The sequence below is a fragment of the Atractosteus spatula genome, chromosome 20 (assembly GCF_055471065.1).
Source record: "Atractosteus spatula isolate fAtrSpa1 chromosome 20, fAtrSpa1.hap1, whole genome shotgun sequence".
NCBI lineage: Eukaryota > Metazoa > Chordata > Actinopteri > Semionotiformes > Lepisosteidae > Atractosteus > Atractosteus spatula.
In genome coordinates, this window is record NC_142725.1 from 8,478,421 (window position 1) to 8,498,085 (window position 19,665).

Consider the following 19,665-nt stretch of genomic DNA (forward strand, 5'->3'; position numbering starts at 1 on the left):
ACTGGAAGAAGCAGAGAGAAAACGAGTGGATGGTATCCATTATTCTGCATGTTTACCCGCATCCCTGAGTGATCTTCATCATTGCTAAATAAAACACACTCCTTCACCCTCCCAGCTGCATTCAACCGACTTGATGTTAGTCGGTTAGACGTTCGTTTCCAGATAGCCTCCGGCGCTTCAAAAAGACCTGAACCCGAGTTCGGGAGGGGGTTGTGAGGGACGTCTCAGCCCGTGACGCGCCCTGTGTGTCAGAGGACAGCCCGACGGCCGTCGGTTTAATTCTAATGAGTCGCCCCTACCTGCTAAAAATAAATGTGTTCACCGCAGCGCCTGGGCTCTGTCTGCCGCTGCTACAACACACATAAATAAGCGTTTATGGCACCTCTTAAAAAAAAAATAACAGCGAGTACAAACGGAGAGCGAATCACTTAGGCTCATTCATTACATTTTTATAGAAGTCCCTGACAGGTATAATACCTCCTTTCGACTTTAACGTGAAATGTCAGGCCGCTGTGTCAGCCGGTTTCCATTTATTAAATTAAAACAACCTTTCACTTCTAATAAGATGAAAATTACACATTCAAGCTTCCACGCAGTAGCGCGGCCTCCTGCCACCCAATTATTCAAGCGAGTAGCAGGAGGAATAGTGTTCTCAAAGAATGACGAAATAGCGCTGTAACGCACCTGTGAACAACATCGTGAACGCCATTTATCGGTGCACCACAGAGCTGTAAACGGGAAATTTACAATGGTAATTGAAGTGAAATAAATTAGACACGGCCTTCTCCCCTACAGAAGCGCGTAACGCAACGTAAATCCCAGAATTCCAAGTCGAAAAGCTCGCAAACCGAGTCAACTAGTGTGTCTGGGTAGCGCGAAGATTTTAATGTTGCTTCCTTTAACTAAAACTTTTTTTGTCACGCTAGGGTCACTCACTGACGTATTTTAGTCGTAGTGTGCCAATGGCTAAGGTTAGCATTCATGACAAGGAAACTTTTTCCCAATATAGTATTAATATGATACTAGTTTCAAATTTGCCACACGACTAGCTGAGCGATTACAACAGGGTTATTTTCATTTTCTTCCCCCAGCAAAACAGTTAGAAAATCTGTAAAAACACACCTGCAAATTCTTGCTTTTTGAAGTCCCAATAAGGTGCAGTTCCCATACTTGGAACAACAAAAACTTTCTGTCTGAGACCTGTAATGTCTCATTTCCCATCTTTACACCTTTCGTGTTTTACCCTTCCTTTCTTAAAATGCGAAGCAAAGTGTGTTTCTTCGTTCTTTAAATACTCTTTCCAAAAGCCAGGGACCCAAATTTGGCTCCCGGATCACTCAAAACGATCCTCCTCTCATTTGTAAGATGAGTTGTAGGCCTTGTGTTTCCTATCTCTAGTAATAATAATAATTGCTTACACTTATATAGCTCTTTTCTGGACACTCCACTCAAAGCGCTTTACAGGTAATGGGGATCCCCTCCACCACCCCCAGTGTGCAGCCCCACCTGGATGATGCAACAGCAGCCATAGTGCGCCAGAACGCTCCCCACACATCAGCTCTCAGTGGGGAGGAGAGCAGGGTGATGAAGCCAGTTCAGAGATGGGGATTATTAGGAGGCCATGATTGATAAGGGCCAATGGGAAATTTGGCCAGGATGCCGGGGTTACACCCCTACTCTTTTTGAGAAACACCCTGGGATTTTTAATGACCACAGACAGTCAGGACCTCGGTTTTACATCTCCCCGTCACTATACTGGGGCATTAGGACCCACGTGGACCGCAGGATGAGCGCCCCCTACTGGCCCCACTAACACCTCTTCCAGCAGCAGCCTCAGCTTTCCCAGGAGGTCTCCCATCCAGGTACTGACCAGGCTCACACCTGCTGAGCTTCAGTGGGGCTGCCAGCTGTGAGTTGCAGGGTGATACGGCTGCTGGCTAGTCTTTAGGGGCCAGCTCAAATCTGCCCAAAAGCAAGTTCCAGGACCTGAGGACCAGTGGGTATTGATGGCTACCCTGTTTCCAAAGCTCAGCTCCTCTCTGTGAAAGCAGTGCGCTGCACACCTCCGTTTGGCTGAAAATTTATGAACTCAGTAAAAAAACAAAACAAAATTACAGGCACAGCGATAAAACAACCAGAGACCGGGGACAAGAGAGCGTCTCGTCCTTATTTACGTATTCATTCATCCGGTTGTGTATTTATGAGCAAAAGCAGCTGTAAAAAACAGAATATAGACATGGGGGGGGGGGGGTATTTTCGAAGGCAGGATGGATGAGGATATTTGCGCTCGCACTGTAGGAGGGGTATATAAATCAGGAGGGAGAGCGAGAAGGGGGCACATCAGACTCAGGACGCTGGAGAGGAGAAGTCGCCAAGCAAACGAAAATCTCCGACCAAGGTCCCTGCCGCACTGCCTCTCAGCCCTCCCCCGTGAAGACCAGCCATGATGGGCAAGCTCCTGCTGTCCTGGGCCCTGCTGCTCACCGTGTCCTGGCCCGTCTTCGCCCACCCCATCACAGACTCGGCCGAGATGTCCTACTCCGGGCCGGGTGAGTGTGACCAGCTCGTAGCAGCCGCAGGCTGACCCGGCACTCTGGCAGGGCAGCCATCCCAGCAGGCAGGCGGGGCTCGGGGGCGTTAGCTGCACCAGAACTCCTGTTCGTATCAGTGGAGCCGGTGCTCAGTCTGCTGGGTGTTACAGGTGCTGCGGTGCATTTATCGTGTCCAGCAAGCAGGCGATTTGCCAAAGCAATGGGGAGGGGGTATGGGATGGCTGGGTAGCACAGAAAGCAAAGCAGGCTGCTTTGTAAACTGTGCTTTGCCCCCAGTGAGGGCACATTGTGATCTCTCGCACTGAAGAAGCTCAGAACGGAGCAGCCATGAGTAAAGAGGATGAAACACCATTCGTTTGGCATTTGTAAGCCCTGCTGAGTAGAAACATTTGTTCTTTTGAACATAGGAGAGGCTCCCAACACAGTCTTGTGGCCCTTGGGTCTTGTTTTGTAAGTAGCTAATTGAAAGATCGCAGTGCGTCTCCTCCAGCAGCACAGGTGGGAGAACTGTTGCCTGTGTGGATGTCCTCTTGAACTGCGGTCGTGCCTCCTTCCTCTTCAGTCCCCGGTCTGTTGCATGGGCTGATTGAGCGTGGCGGCGGTCTTTTCTTGCAGTGTCAGTGGAGGAGAGTCGTGTGGTCAGCCCAGACGATCTCAGCCTCTCGGAACAGGCCTTCCTGTCCCAGGGCAGCCCAGCTCTAGGCTACTCTTCACTGCCAGCCGCTGACATCGTCCGGGATGGAGGTAAGAGCGTCTAGATCTGCATTATAGATCTGTACCATATACAGTATATATCTGGTTGTTGTTATTGTGGGCGGCACGGTGGCACATTCATTAGCGCTGCTGCCTCTTTGTGCTGGGACTCCGGGTTCAATTCCGGACCTGGAGAACTGTCTGTGTGGAGTTTGCATGTTCTCTTTCCTCTGGGTGCTCCAGTTTCCTTGCAGGGTCAAAGACATGCTGGTAAGTTAAGGGGCTTCTGGGAAGGCTGGCCCTGGTGTGAGTGTGTGTTTGTGTCTGTGTGCTCTGCCATGGACTGGTGTCTGGGCTGGACCCTGCCTTGTGCCTTTGCTTGCTGGGATAGGCACTGATCACCCAACTCCCTTATCTGTCTTTCTAAATTGTTAGAAAAATGATCATTATTGATTTATTTTTGCATCTTATGCAAGTACAATCTGTTTTTTATTTGTTAATGGGTTCATGTTGGGTTAAATGCACTGCATTATTCATTGTGTCACAGTCTGCAAATTTCCCATCTTTGACAATATATAAGCACTGCACAGCTCATGAGTCAGAAAGAGTACAGGGTGCTTTTCAGGGTGCAACCAGACTATAACGCTCCTATAGCGTGTCAGTTTGATCCATTACATTGTTTTGGACCTGCAGGTACTAATGTAAACCAAGCATAGCTGCTGAAAATGTAAAGTATGTTACTGTGCCCTATTTTGCATGGATTTGCAGACACTGAAGTGATATATCAGATATTTTGCTTTTTAATAGAATATGAAATATTTTTTCTTTTCCTTCAGTACAGTCTGTGTAACAAGCCTTTGGCTCATCAAGCCTTGAACAGAAGAATAATTTGACTAAACCTGGGGGTGGGCAAGAATTTGCATTTTTAAATTTATGCAAAAAAAAGGAGGACTGAGATCTCAGACAAGTCCTCTGCTATCCCTTTTTGAGAAGATCTTCTGTTCATTCCAGATAGTCAGGTATAACTACACTACTAGTGTTGAGAGGTTGTACCTACGTAGTACAGTCTGCTGTGAAAGAGTAGGAGAATGAATTAAGGAGTCTTCCCTTTCTTACCCAGTGGGAATGGAATAGCCTTTATCATTGCCACTGTGTACAGTATGTGCGCATGCCTGCTGTCTACATTCCAGTGATGCTCACCTCTGGCTGTTATGTTTTTATATGGATTTTAATCACCTTGATGGCACAAGATTTAAACGTAGTGGCTCAATAACATGAGTGATTGAATCTCTCACATCACACTGAGGTCATGTAAGACAGAAACTGAATGAGCCCACGATTTCCCAGAGCCAGGAGTGAGAATCACAGCTTTAGGTGTGCAAGATCTCTCAAGGTTGTTTCCCGATATCGTATTTCTTGTAATCTAAAGCATAGTTAGTTTTTTTCATGCAGTGCTCCATTTCTTTAATCTACCAGTGGCGCAGTTCATGCTGTGAGCACTGGCTCTGTTATGTCTGCATTTTAAGAAATCAAATCTAATTATTCAAGTCATTACACTGGAGAGAAAAATGTCATTATGCAGTAATTATGCATTAATGACAGTGCTCAAGTTCATTCATTGTACAGGAGAAGTAAATCTCTCTTTCTCTCCCTCTTCCTCCCTGTTCTGTCTCAGGCCTCAGAACAACAGGGTACATTCCTCGGGAAGCTGTGAAAGAGGTAGGCACCGACGTCTTTGCAACGTTGAAGGATCCTGTTTCCGAGTTACAGAGCTTCTCATTTTTTTGCAGCTGAGCAGCAATATCATGCAGCGCATGTGTGTTGAAATGTATGATCACAGAGCCCCTAATTACTGAAATTAGCAGACTCCCTGCACAAATAAAGAGCATGGGACAAAATACCCAGCTCAAAATGGAGCAGACACAAACACCCTAGTGTTCGGTTCCTTGTGCAACCACAGTCTTCTGATGCAGAAGCCTGGTATTCAGATTGCAGGTGTGCAGTTACAGCAGTATGCGAGAGCTGGACAGCTATGTTATATGATGCTAATTGTGGGAAGGCAAGGGATTCTGATCAGGCCAACACGAGGCGCAGGGTTTGGCAGAGGACTGGCTGTCATGAATGCTCCCTTTCAGGTGCTGCTGGAGAAACAGAGCCGAGTGCCCCCGCTGAGCCGCTTCCTGGGAAACAGAAAGCAGTACCGGAAGAGAGGAAACACCTCCGAGTGCTTCTGGAAGTACTGCGTCTGAGGCCTGCTGCAGACACACAGACACACACACACACACACACAACTCAGACGGCAGACTCGACTCAGACTGACGCTTCATGACCCATCCACCAGCAGTCAGTGGGCGTCCGCGACCCCACTGAAGTTAATTGGCATCACGTTTTTTTACATGACCAGCAACGGGCACACATGTTCCGGGCGAACCGACACAGAGGTCCAAACGGATGCAAGGACCGACCAAATATTGTATTAGAGCAAACAGAGCCACACTGCAGGACCCCAGCCTCGAATGGGCTCAGACAGATTAAAGACGCTAACCCCTGGCCGAACTCTATCATACCACCCTGACACACCCCGGACCGATCAGACATAAAACTGAGCTTTGCCACGTTTACCTTCTAGTTTTCCATGTCTCTTTTCAAAGTGCAAGTTTTGTCTTATTTATGAATTGCTGGTGTTCCCAGTCCATTGTTTTTTTTTCTTCAGAAGACAGGCACACACACAGGCAGGAAACGAATCTCCCTCACTGCCGTTTTATAACGCCAATGACCAAACTGTACATACTGTATGGACAAACTTACAGTTCCTGAACCCACTGCTATGGGGGACAGCACTTGAATGCTGAATTGTATGTTGAATATGAATAAAGCTTTATGTTTTGAAAAGCTTGGACGTCGCTTTTCTGGTTTGAAGATGGCGTGTCTGGGAGGTGGAGGACAGGGGCTCTCGGTGACAAATCAGCAAATGGTTTCCTGACAACTGCAGTCTCTTGCTGCTTCTGTCCTATCCTAGCACACCATTCTTTCAGTGCTCTAATTTTCTGGATCAATCATGTGCTTGTTTTGGGAGACCTCCTATTCTTTAGCGACTGAGCCTTGCTTCAAGCCTGTCGGAGCCAGAGTACCTTAAAAAGAAAACGTCATTTCTATAGGCCAGCTAATCATTAAATCAGCCAGGTGAATTTGATTTGAAGCATGAATGTGAACTGACCGTGGGAGATCTCCAGCTGTGAGTGCACAGGGGTGTGTGCTTGTGGGATTCTCCTCATTTAGTGTTTGTTTTCTGGGAGGTGGGGGGCAGCAGGGAGTCAGAAACTGCTGTTTTTAGATCGGGGTCTTTTGGGGAAAGTGCAAGCTGTACACCCCGACAAAAAGGATCAGTGCCATAATATTGATAAAGAATTGAGCATTTTATTAGGATACAAGCCCTGACAACAATGGCATGCGCTGGAAAAGTAATATCTCGAGACATCGAGTCGGGTTCTTGAGGGTTTCCGAGCTGGATTCACGATTTTGTTACACAAGCAGTGGAACTGTCACCCAAGGGGGCGCAGGACATTTGAGTGGGGGCAACAGGAAGTCTAGAAGCGGTTCAGGGTTAGAGTGAACTCTGACCTCTTGGCATCATCCCGCCTCGCTCCTTATCCACGTAGCGGGAAGGAGAACCGGTACCTGGGGCCCTCCATGATCTTCCTGTTGGCGTGAGCAAGAGAGGAAAAGGGGTCAGAACTTGATTACAATTCCACACTCTAACGCCTCTGCCGCTGTCCAGATCATCATCCAGACATCAGATACGGCCTGATGATGAAATAATAAGCGAGCCTGAAGGCCCCCTATGGCTTGCGCATTACAGCTACGTGAATCAGAGTGGTTGAGCTCTCCAGCTGGTCATGCTGTGGGCTACAGTCAAAACCTGACTGTGACCAGGACTCCTCGAGTCACGGCACACAAGTGCCTGAGCATGACCAGGGTTCGGTGGGGTCAAGACAGACCGGGAATCCTGGTGTTGCTGTGCAAAACTCCTTTGGTGGCTGCATCTGTCCCTGACTGGATACAATTCCCCTAGGGGGCGCTGTCGGAGACCAGAGAATAAAAAGATGGGTGGCCCAATGGTTTCAGGAGGGGGGTTTTCAGAAAAAAGATATGTTCTGATTGCTAAACATTGACTGGAGGTGAATGGCAGGGACACCAGAGGCTACTGTCACATATGGCACTTTAGTGATTAAAGGTGACAGACATTAAAGGAAGCAGTTATGCACTTTCATGGAGTTTAGCACTGCTTGTGAAAGACAGCAGGTTTATCATGAGAGTCTGTAATTGTTCATTGATCTTCACCTCTGGTCCCGGAGATCCACAGGGTTTTCTACTGTAATCTTTTAATGAGTTAATTGAATCAACCAATGGCTTAATTGGTCCTTAATCACCAGGGGAGTGAGTGGTGGCTCCAGCATTCACATCCAGTGGAGGGGTTGAAGTGGGAAATACAGAAACATGGAGGGTAGTGGCGTGATTATGTTGCTGTGGGAGTTCAATAAACCATGTTTATGCTGCTTTTTTGGGGGTGGGGGGGGGAGAGGGGTGTGTCTTTAAAATTTGTGCTGGAAGTTGTTGGGGAGCAGAGGCAGTAGTAGTAGTGCTGGATCTCTGGGACTAGAAGTGAGGATCATGGCTTTATATAAACATCCTTTACAATCTAGACACATTTCTATATTCATTTTTTTTTATACCATGCAGTAAACCTGCAGTTCACATTTCCTGATGGATTCCTCATTAATAAGAACTCACCTGTCCCCGCCCCTCGGGGGGAGTGGCCTGTCCATGGACACGCCCAGCCGTGGGAGGTCCCTCTTCTCCAGGCTGTCGGAGCTGAGCCCCACCTCTGGCACACCCTCCAATAATCTGTCTCCTCCAGCCTGTCCATCAAAAGAGTCCAGGGCTCTCAGTAGGCCAAGGAGCTGCAGGGGAGGGGCAAATGCGATCATTTCAAAAGTAGAGTGGAGTAAATATCCATGAGAGGGCAAATTTTCCCAATTGGCTTCCCCAATTAGCCTACAAGTATTTTGGGCGACGGAGGGGGGTTGGGGGGGGAGATTGTAGGAGGAAACTGGTGCACCCGGAGAAAACCCGCGCTAACAGAGGCAGAACAGACAAACTCCACACAGATAGCAATCCAGGTCCAGCACTGAACCCAGGGCCCCAGCACTGCCAGGCAGCAAAGCTAACCACTGCATAATCAAACATATTCAATATCAATACGCCCGATTATACTCCTCATGGATGAGGACGATATTTTAATTAGTTTACTGTAATGTAATACTGCAAATAAACACAGCACTCGATGAAGCTATCGTGCTAAGGGCTGCCGGTGGTGTAGTGATCTTCGGCCCTCCCCACCCCAGCAGTGCGTTTTTTGTTGTCCATCTTTGAGATGACTCCCAAACGGAACCTCTGCAGCTCGCGCTCGGCACCTGGCTCTTTGTGGTTGCTTGTGACCTCATGAGCTGGTCCTCTATTTCAGCCACAGGAAGCCAGGGGCAACTGGGCTGGCCAGCACCTCAGCAAGGGGCATTGTATTGAGATGGTAAGAAGAAAAACATTGAATTGCATTACATAGCCAGTTTGACCCTGGCGTGAGTGTGCGTGTCCGTGTCTGTGTGTGACCTGCGATGGACTGGTGTCTGGTCCAGGGTGTATCCTGCCTGTCACCCACTGCTCGCCGGGACAGGCCTCGGATCCCTGCGATCCTGTATCGGATTATCCCGTTAGGAAGTGGATGGCTGAAGGGAAGGATGGATAGATCCAATTCGTGTTTTACACTCCACGTCTGTGCAGGAGTATAAAAACAGCCCGGAAGCTTTTATTTTTGGTTGAAGAAGTGTAAAAGTGGACACAGGAGACGGAGCCTCGCGCACAGTGGTGTGCTGCTCACGCTGCTAGTGTAGACCGGACTGCAGCACGGACAATAGTGCGCTCCCAACAGGAACGACGGACAGATGTCAGACGTGCTTAAAACAACTCTTCTAGCCTGGATTATGCTGAAAAGTGCGATTAGCGCTACCCGTGTGGATAGCTATGACCTGTGAAAGACCTTCTCTGAATCCCTTGGGCTGCCCTGTGGCAGTGTACTCAAAGTGCCGAAGGGAGGACTGTTACTGTACCACGCTGCCCTCTGTTCATGCAACACGCAATAGAAGTCCTACCTCGTGTGCTTGCCTTTTACCACTGGTGGCTCCAGTTTCTTCTCCTCATGAGTTTCAGCCCAAACAAGCAGCAAACCGCCAACACAGCGTGGTAGTTTTGAAGTAGTTAATGCTAGGGTGCTTGAAAAAGAGCTTTCCTGAGTCGGTTTCCTGCCCGAACTGGTACTCTTTGACCTACCTCACTGAGAGTTTCCGACTGCAGTGGCTCGGCATGGCTCTGCCACACTGCCAGTACAACCAGCCCCACGGAGAACAGCAGCTTGCATCTCATTTCTGGTCAGAGCGAGCGATCCCTCCACACACACAGTGCTCACTGGAACAGGGAGAGGCAGCATCACAGTCTGCCAGCCGAATGCTCAGGGCTCCACCTTCACATTGCAGAGGCAAACTAAACTGACTAATTCCAACCATTTTCCCTGCCAACTGATTATTCCTTCAACAGCCCCCCCGAATTCAATCCTAAATTCTTAATCGACTTCATTAATTTCACAAAGGGAGCTGCACCAGCATGTGTAGGCTGCAAAGGAACAGGTAAAGGTTTATTCCATACTGAAGGGAAAAGAAAAGAAACACAGCATTCCGTCTGACACACCTGACACACTTGAAGAAGGCTCAACAGGTGAAACGTTGTGCCTCTTTTCTTTTCCTTTCAGTATGGAAGAAACCTGTACCTGTTCCTTAATTAATTTTACAGCTCCTCGCGGAGCTTAATTTTACTACACACGCTGACCGGCACCTTGCAAGTCACAGGTGGCGCCGTTGCACAGTAAGCAGGCGAAACAGTGTGTACCCATTGGAGGGAATCACGATAACGGTCAACTAACCAGACCACACATGGAGCAGGAGCCACTGCAAAGCTCATTCTGTATTCTGAGCAGAAGACCTATCCACCTTCCTAAACTTAAGATGTGTAGTTGTTTTCTCAACCCCAATGCAGGGACCAGCAACGTGCATTTTGGGCCAATACAATACTGAGCAGTAGTCTAGATCAGTCCCTGTTATTAATGCCAGATGTCAATCTTGATACTTAGAAAACGAACATGCACAATCCAAGTACATCCAAGTCAATACTTTGATTTTTTGACACTTAAAACGAAGCCCCTTCTCTCCTGTGCAACCGTGTTTATTGTCATAGTTTAGTGTTTTGTTTTTGGCTTAGGAGAGGCACATGAATTGCACGGTGGAGGGAAAAAGCTACTCAATCACCCACATCTGAAAAGAAATCACTCTAGAAGTCCCAACGGTACTGAAAGTCTAGTGACATCAGGGTGACCACAGGACTCCTTGGAACACTTTGAGTTTCTATAAACTCTGTCCTCAAAACTATGTTAACTTCAAAGCAAGACATATTTGCTAAATCAGACACGACTGCTTGATTACACTGCAGACAAACACTGGAATAACGGAAAATAGACCTGTGCTACATTTGTATTGTAGACAGTCATGGCTAATATGTTGGTACTGTTTGCAGCCATTATTATGATAAAGCAACCGTTTTTGGTGACGTCAATAATCATCTATAAATCTGAATTTGCAATGGCTCTTCGGATGACCGACGGTGAGCCATCGGAGATGATGACGGAGACGGAGCCGCCTTAGAACATGCACTGACCAAGACACCTGAAACGGTCTTGGACATCACCTCTAGCAGCCCCCTTGGTACACCTCAAGTGGCTGGCTGGAGATGCGCCACTCCCACTGCCTGGAGCGGAACAGTGTGGCGACCCCTTCGTCCACGAGCGCAATACGAATGATGTAAAAGATCACCTTTGCCGATTCTAACAAGTCCTGATCAGAAAGCCGTGTCTCTTACCTCCTTCGCGGGGTGAGAGCTGGAGAGTCCTGCGTGGGACCGGGAGCCGTGGGCGCTATATAAACTCCCGTTCTCCTCACCGGCCAATCGCATCTGCCGCTGCTCCCCCTAACCGGCCGGAGCGCCGACTCCCTCCGGGACGATTCCTCTGTTCCAACCCATCAACCCGCTGGCAGGTAATTATTTGGTCTCTTTTGTGTGGCTCCCGATCGTAAAGCGACTCCCCCTCGATCCGCTTCCGAGAACGAAGGGCAATAACGTCAACGAAGCCAGAGCGGGCCCCTGGGATCGCCCCCCCGTCTGGGGGTCCGAGCAGAAACTCATCACTCGCACAGGGTGGGGAGTGGGGCCAGCCGGGGGGCAGTTCGGCGTTCAACGCCATCCTCCGTGGCAGGGAATTACTCAGCTCCCCCACCACCCACCACCCTGCTCTCTGCAGGGAGACGCAGAATTTGACGTTCTTCTCAAAACCCTCTCGAACCGCCCTGTTCGTCAGCCGAAAAACGTCACTTGGCTTAATAAAGCTGCGTGAGAGGTCTAGCTGTCTCTTGAGCCAGAAAGGGGTCTCTGTATTTAAGATTGCCTGCACAAGAAGACTTAACTAAAAATACCTGTTACTTGAGGTCAGCCCTTGAGAACAAAGCGAATTGATTTAGATCCCTAGAGAGGAACAATATGATTTTCTGGCTTCTTTCAGATTTTTGTTTTCCTGTTTTTTTTTTCTGATTAATTCATTTAAAGCATGCAACCCTGCTGTCCAAGTCAATAAACCTGCCATTCCCCAAACAGCTTTATTTCCCGGGTTCCTGAAAAACCAGCATCTCAGGATGAGTTGCCAACGGAGGGCCGAGGCCACTAAACTCGTGGACGAGCAGGAGTGACGCCAGGCAGCTCTCTCATCAGCTCCACCGTCTTGACGACCTGCTTTTAAAACAGCAAATCAATAAACGATCTCCGGGTTTTGCTGTGCTTGTTTCTTTTTATTTTGCACAAAGCAATATCGTAATTTCAAGGCTCATGAAGTCGGGGGATATTAGCCTAGGGAGAGCTGCACAACATGAGCAAGGCTTCAGCGCCATACCACGCTGGGGGGACTTTTTGGAGAGTTGTTGTTACTGTCAGGGCCTCTGGTCCAGCCTAGTCCCCAGTTAAACCCGCACTAACACACCCATCCATCCACTTTCTAACCACTTTGTCCAATCTAGGGTAGCTGGGGAGCAGAAGTCTATCCCAGCAAGCAACTGGCACAAGGAAGGGTACGCCCTGGATGGGACACAAGTCCATCGGAGGGCACAAACAGCCACAGACATACACTCACACCAGGGCCGGTTTTTCCCCAGAAAACTGGCACTTGTGCCTGCTCTGCGTTTTCTCTTTCATCACTAAATCTGAACTCTTTTCCATAGTGTACCTGCCCAATGTGGGACCACTGATTCTTTTTTTAAGACTCAGTTTTATGTCTTTGGTGGCCGTACTGCAGGGAACCAGCAGACACTATTGTCCAACATGCACATTCACCTTTCGACATGGTGCACAAGCAGGGTCTTCACAGTGCTTTTTAGGAGACTGCATGCCCATGGGAGGAGCGACATTGTGGTTCACTGCCTTAACCAGAAAGCAGATTATTATGTTTCTTTTCCAAAAACAACAACAGCAGAGGTCATAGTTATATCTAACAATGGCTCATTACAACCATAATCTAGTGTACTCAAAATGCAAACAGCAAAGTAATTTGTTCATAAGCACAGGTTTTCTCCCAGTCCTTCTCTGCCTCTTTAAGTTTGTCCTTTCTTTTCAGTTCAAGCCTAAAGTATAATACCTTTAAAAGTGCTTTAGAAGAGGAAAAACGGATCAGTACCCACACGAAAACAGAATTACAAAACATGCTCTGATCTCATTTGGGTAAGATGATGGACTGCCAAAGTTCCTGATAGTTGATACTCTCGTATCCCCCCAAAAAATCATTTATTTGATGCACACTTTACAGTTAAAATAATTTTAAAAATATGCTTTCAAGCGGTGATAAAACACTAAACCAAAACCTGTACTGCCTAAAGAGACTAACAGACAACGATATAACAAGAAAACTAGCAAACCAACCACAAGATAAATATTTCCATTCCAACAACATCGCAAAATTGAAAAGCACCGGTTACAACAAACAGACGCATTTGAAAATAGCCGACTAACACTTCTGTACTCGATACCTGAAGGGACATGACCCTGTCGGTAGTTTACCGAGTACGTTTAGGTTGTAGAAGAAGTAAACGTGTTATACTTAATATTAACAATGATATAATTTAGATATGAGCGCATTTCGTGAATCGTGAACCGTTAGTGTTTGTCTGTTATTGTTTGAATTCTCATCGGTTTTTGTGTTTTTTTTCCAATTTTAGTTTTTGTTTTAAAAAAGAAAATTCAGAAATATGGCTTCCAGAACTCGTCGTAATCAAACTTTTCCCGCCATTTTGTTTGTAGACGGACAGTGAACCAACACTGACGGCACTTGTAAGTACTTTTTTAAGTTAAACAACTATAGCGGGGTGTTATAAACGTAATGTTTTCGCATTTACGACTTTATACAGTTAGGCTTAGCTAGTCCAAGTAACGGGTTATTTTTAAATCCTTTTCGCATAGTTTTTAAATGATAGTTTTCGTTACCGGCGGGCGTACGCTCTACAGTTAGACTCGCGAGTCCGATCAAAATTACAAACCTAAAAATATGCGTTGTTTTAAGTCGGTCTTGTAAGTCACGTTTGTCTTTCCTTTACCTTAGCCTTCACATGCAAGTTGTGTTTCTGCATTTATCACACGCTTGTTTTATTTTTTTTTCTCTAGCGAGCTACACATTTGATAACTATAAATATAAACAAAGCAGAGAAAGTCGAGCATTAACTAAATACAAAGTCTAGAATTGGAACCTACTGCTGGGTTAAAAATAGTTAAAAAAGTACAAAAAGTCTTGCATAAGTATCTACTCTAAATCCATTTTGTGAAATTGCAGTGTTACACATACGGTGCGTATTTTTTAAACTTAAAATTCTATTAAAAACCTCAGTGCTTAAACTGAAGATTTCTAAGTGTAAAATAGGTTACAGTACATGTCAGCAAAAACTAACCAGAACAAAGTGAGATATATTTATTGCATATATTAATTCCCTGAACTCATTGCGTGTTCTGAAGCTTTCTTGGTCTTCACAGTTGAATCTTTGCTTGCAATTCAGTATCTGAGAGAACCTACAAAGGTAGACTATTATTGCAGACAGACGTAGGTCACTAAACTATTTGTGTGGCTCACTGAGGTACTGTAATTTTATGCACCTAAATTAATTTATGCATGCAGAACATAATACAGGAAACACTCCTTTGCACAGAGAGTGGTGGAGGCTGAGAACCAGCACTGTAGCCACACTTCTTATAACTAATGCATATACTGTGTACCCCATGGGTACTGGGGTTTTTATCCAGCAGTGAATGATTGCTGAGCAGACTCCTTAACCTGCTGTCTCTTAAAGCAGTGCGTCGGGGGACTTTACTGCCTCTGAAATGACCAGCACACACCATGAAATCTAAATTTACTGCTGCTGGCGCTGATAAGCGCTGACACAGCAGTTCCTATGGCCTTTGTGCTTCTCGTTCCTTACCTCCCCATTTCCTCTGAGTCCATCACCGAAGGCCCTGTGGGATCTGCTCCACTCCTGAGGCGGCAGTGAAGAGCATCGCTCACAGCTGACTCCCCTAGACGCATGTGTGTCACTTAGGCACCACAGAGCCTTGATCTCAAGGACAGTGTGGAGAGTGGAGTGGAAAAAGCTCTGAAAAGAATTGAACGAAATTGAGTTATAATTTCCATTTCTGGGTTGTGTACATTATACTGTACTATACTGTGTACTTCGGTAAAGAATGCCACAGGTCGGAGGCAAATAATATAATCACGCTACAACAATATAAAAGCTTTTAAATACCATATTAAATAAAGAAATATAATTGTGACTACTGATAAGATTAAGTGTAGATGTATAATGGCCCTATAATTGCACTCCACTCAAAAGTGCTTTACAGGTAATGGGGACTCCCCTCCACCACCACCACCAGTGTGCAGCCCCACCTGGATGATGTGACAGCAGCCAAAGTGCGCCAGTATGCTCACCACACACCAGCTCTCAGTGGGGAAGAGAGCAGAGTAGTGAAGTCAGTTTATAGTTGGGGATTAATAGGAGGCCATGACTGATAAAGACCAGGGGGGAAATTTGACCAGGACGCCAGGGTAACACACCTACTCTTTTCAGAAAGCACCCTGGGATTTTTAATGACCACGGAAAGCTGGCACCTCTGTATTATGTCTCATCCGAAGAATGATGCCTTTTTTACAGTATAAAGACCCCAACATTATACTGGGGCAGCGGGATACACACAGACCTCAGGGTGAGCGCCACCTACTGGTCCCACTAACAGCTCTTCCAGCAGCACCCTTAGCTTTCCCAGGAGGTCTCCCATCCAGGTACTGACCAGGATCACACCTGCTTTAGGTTCAGTGGCAGGGTGATAAAGCTGCTGGCTATATCAGACTATTCTAAATGAGGCCTTGCTAATGCATTGCACATTTTTAACAATCTGTAACTTGCTGCCTCCATTGCACACTGTAGATATCCTTGTTTACCTTTTTTATGTCTTCTGCATTTACTAGCCTTCTCACACAAAACCTCCTGATCTTTGTTTTATCAGGAAGTCCCTCTGAGATTAACACCTCTGAAGAGAAACTTCTGGGGAGGAGGGGAGGCAAGGAGCAGACTGCAGGCATAATTCTGATTAAGGTAAGGAGCGCTGGATCCAAATAATAATAATGCTCATCATCATCATCATAATCTTTCTTTTATATAGCACCTTTAAAGGTGGCATTCTTTACAGAACAACAACAACAAAAAATACATAACATCTGCACAATGAGAAAACAAAATGAGAGGAGACAGTAGATGGGGGTACTGAATACAGTAGGAGCAGAGGGGTAAAGAACAGAACCAGTTCAGTAAAGGCCCTTCCAAAGAACAAGGTTTTGGATTTGAAGGAGTTTAGAGAATGTGACTCTGATATCCTTAGGGATAGAGCTCCAGAGCTTTGGGGCTTAACAAGAGAGGCCCTGTCACCCCTAGAGTGTAGATGGGCCTGGGGACAGAGAGGAGACCAGAATTAGAAGAGCGAAGGTTGCAAGGTGAGGAGTGATAGTAGCTCAGATAAGTACTGAGGTGCCAAGCCATGCAGAGCCTTATAGGTGAGCATGAGGATTTTGAAGTTGACACAAAAACTGACAGGAAGCCAGTGCAAGGACTTCAGGATAGGAGTAATGTGAGCACTTGCAGTAGACTTGGTCAGGATTCTGGCTGCTGAATTTTGGACATACTGGAGTTTGTTCAGTGTGGAACCCCAGCGAGTGGAGCATTACAATAGTCAGTTCGGGAGGACAAATGTGTTCATCAGCTTTTCAGCAACAGTTAGTGATAACATAGGACGTAGTCTAGCGATATTTCTGAGATGAAATATGTTTTAAGAATATATGTTGTGGGTTGAATGTCAAGCCTGAATCAAATATCACCTCCACGTTTTTCAATTTAGACTGAAGTTCAAGTACAGAACCATCTACAGACAGGGTTACAACACCGGCTTTACAGAGTTGATGGGGGATGCCGATAAGCATGACTTCAATCTTGTCACAGTTTAGATGAAGGAAATTTGGAGTCATTCACATTTTTATGTCTGAGATGCAATTATAGAGAATAGAGACAGCCACATCAGTGTCATGTTTGGTATGGATGTAGATTTGAGTATCGTCAGAACAGAAATGATAGTGGAGGCCATGTGATCTTAAAAGCTGACCAAGTGGAAACATGGAAGATCAAGAAGAATGAGAATAGTAAGAGAAGCAGAAGCTATTACAAGATCGTTAGTGACTTTGACCAGGGCAGTTTCTGTGCTGTGATGTTGTCAGAAGCCAGCTTGGAGGGATTAGAAAAAGGTTATTTGCAAAGAGGTGGTTATTTAACTGAATAATAACAGCTCGTTCTAGAATTTCTGCAATAAAGGGTAAGTTGGAGATGGGGCGAAAATTGTTTGGATTGTCCAGAGCCATGTTTGATTGTTTTGTCACGGAGGTTACGGCAGCAGTTTTGAGGACCGTTGGTACAGCACCAGTGCTCAAGGATTCATTTATTGTATCGAGGACAAGGGGGCAGAGAGAAGTGGAACAGGACTGAAATGAAGTGGTGGGGGTGGGATCTGATATACAGGTGGTGGATTTCATTACGCAGTGCCAGTTTACTGATGGAAGCAGAGTCAAGAGAGAGGTTGGAGAGAAGGGAACCAGTAAAGTTGGGCAAGCAGGGAGGAGGTGTGGCAGTGGCGTGCGTTGTGGAGAGAATGTGATGCCGGATGTTGTTGATCTTGGAGCTAAATACTCTCTGTTGCAGAGTTGCGATGAGGCAGGTAATGTGGTGGCGCAGTTTGGCTTTAGCAGTGTGTTGATCGTGGAGAAAAGGAGTCCAGGGTTTTTGTGGTTATTTTCAATGAGGTGAGAGACGTAGCTGGATCTAGCAGACTCCATTGTGTCCTTGTGTTCAGACAAGTAATCTCTCCAGGCTTGATAATGTACGTTTAGGCCACCTACGTTCAAGTTTCCAGGGGACTGTCTTCATTGATCACAGATTGGCCGGTGTACCAGAGGGCAGAGCGAGAAAAAGAGATGGTTCGAGTTTTTAGAGGAGCAAAGGTGTCGAGGGTCGATAAAAGAGCACTGTTAAACATGTATGTTGTCTTCTAGAGAAGTGGTTTTCAACCTTTATTCCTCCAAGGCCCCCCAGTGGCCAAGAGAATATTCGAGGGCCCCCCTACACAGGCCATGATATTTTCCCTCTTGTACTTTTGATGACAAAAGCACTTGTTTTCTAACCTATGTTTATTAACAAAAACGTATTTGTTGCTAGTGCTATTATAATGCCTATGTTTTTTTTCCAATATGACACAAAATTAATAGGCATTTCAAAAACAGCCTGTATGTGTATTAAATATAAATTATTTTTGTTATTTAAAAACAAGTTATTATTTTTTCCTAAATTGCTTAATCACAACATAAAATGTGTGGGCATTTCTGAGGCATAAATAATAATAAGTAATTTCCAAACTACAGAATTTGTCACTGCTGACATTTTTCATAACTTAACAAAAGCTTCTCACTACTCACTCGGCTTAACTATTACTTTGGCTACAGTGTATGATATTTTTAGGAGTTTCTTATTCACATCAGTAGTTACCATCATTTCAGCTTTGTGCGCTAGTCAGTTCTTTTGCCTTTTGCTCAAAAATGATCTGGATTTGTCTTTGTACTATTCACGTTTTGTCTGTAAATGTCTGATCGATTTGGAAGGTCTCATACACTCGCTGGATAGTACTTGAGAACAGACTGCACATTGTGGCTGAGGCAAATCTTTGCTTTTGGAAAACAAACTATCGGCATATTTTCTACATATTATCGGTCCAGCATTAGCTGAGCATTTATGCCTTTCGTAGCTAACTGTGGGTGCTTCGGCATCCTCTGGCTCCAGCGCTAGAGCGTTGCCATCAGCGATTACAGCATCAGTGAGAGTTTTTGGTTGCTCTAGATCAGCTGAAAGTTGTTTAAGTGGACGAATAAAAAAATGTGTCTATTTTGTTTGACAGAAACGTTGCGTCCGAGTGAGAGCTCTGCGAGAGCATGTAACGTTCCTGATTTTTCCATTAGAGTAAGAAATATGATGTGAGGCTACATGTTGTCTAAAAAAGTTGTATTGTACTTGCTGATATAAGCTTATATGTGTTTTTTTTTTTTTGCTTCGACCATTAGTTACATAAAGATAAGGATCCTCCTAAATCTGAGACACAAGTAAATCGGCAAACTCACCTGTTTTAAAAAAGGCTTCATTTGGCTTGGGGGGGGTCTATAGACCATGGCAATGATGGTAAAGTGGGGGAACAGAGACATTTAAAACAAGACACTTTAAAAGAAGAGGGAAGAGGTGCAGTAACAGGACTTAAACTGTAAGGAAGATTGTGAATAACAATAATGACCCACCTCTGCCTGAAACACGAGCGAGGTCTAACAGCCCGTACCCTGGAGGGACAAGTTGGTTGAGAAGGAGGCCGTCATTTTGTCTGTGGCAGGATTCAGTTAAGCACAGAAAGCCAGGTTTTTCTGCCATGAGGTCACGCATGAGAAGGGCCTTATTGTTCACGTTGCGGGTGTTTCGTAGTGCTGATCTGGCCAGTCTCGGGGGGACCGGGGGGCAGCGGAGTGGGTTCCAGACTCGGCAGAGGGAGTATACGGTATTTTTGAGCAGGGCGCCGATGCGGGCGGCACTGAAAGGCAGGGATAGAG

The 19,665-nt window shown here is 46.0% G+C and overlaps 1 protein-coding gene across 1 annotated transcript; it reads left to right on the forward strand.

Moving 5' to 3' along the window:
* The first annotated feature begins 2,443 nt into the window (after positions 1–2,443).
* Positions 2,444–5,494, forward strand: uts2b (urotensin 2, beta). The gene is made up of 4 exons (XM_088938397.1): positions 2,444–2,549; positions 3,168–3,296; positions 4,921–4,964; positions 5,381–5,494. The coding sequence occupies exons 1-4, from the start codon at positions 2,444–2,446 to the stop codon at positions 5,492–5,494; spliced, it is 393 nt and encodes a 130-aa protein (XP_088794523.1).
* Positions 5,495–19,665: the final 14,171 nt, after the last annotated feature.

Coding starts and splice junctions, on each gene's coding strand:
- uts2b (XM_088938397.1), top strand. CDS start 2,444: ATGATGGGCAAGCTCCTGCTGTCCTGGGCCCTGCTGCTCACCGTGTCC. Junction 3,297..4,920: donor TGACATCGTCCGGGATGGAG/GTAAGAGCGTCT, acceptor GTTCTGTCTCAG/GCCTCAGAACAACAGGGTAC. Junction 4,965..5,380: donor CTCGGGAAGCTGTGAAAGAG/GTAGGCACCGAC, acceptor GCTCCCTTTCAG/GTGCTGCTGGAGAAACAGAG.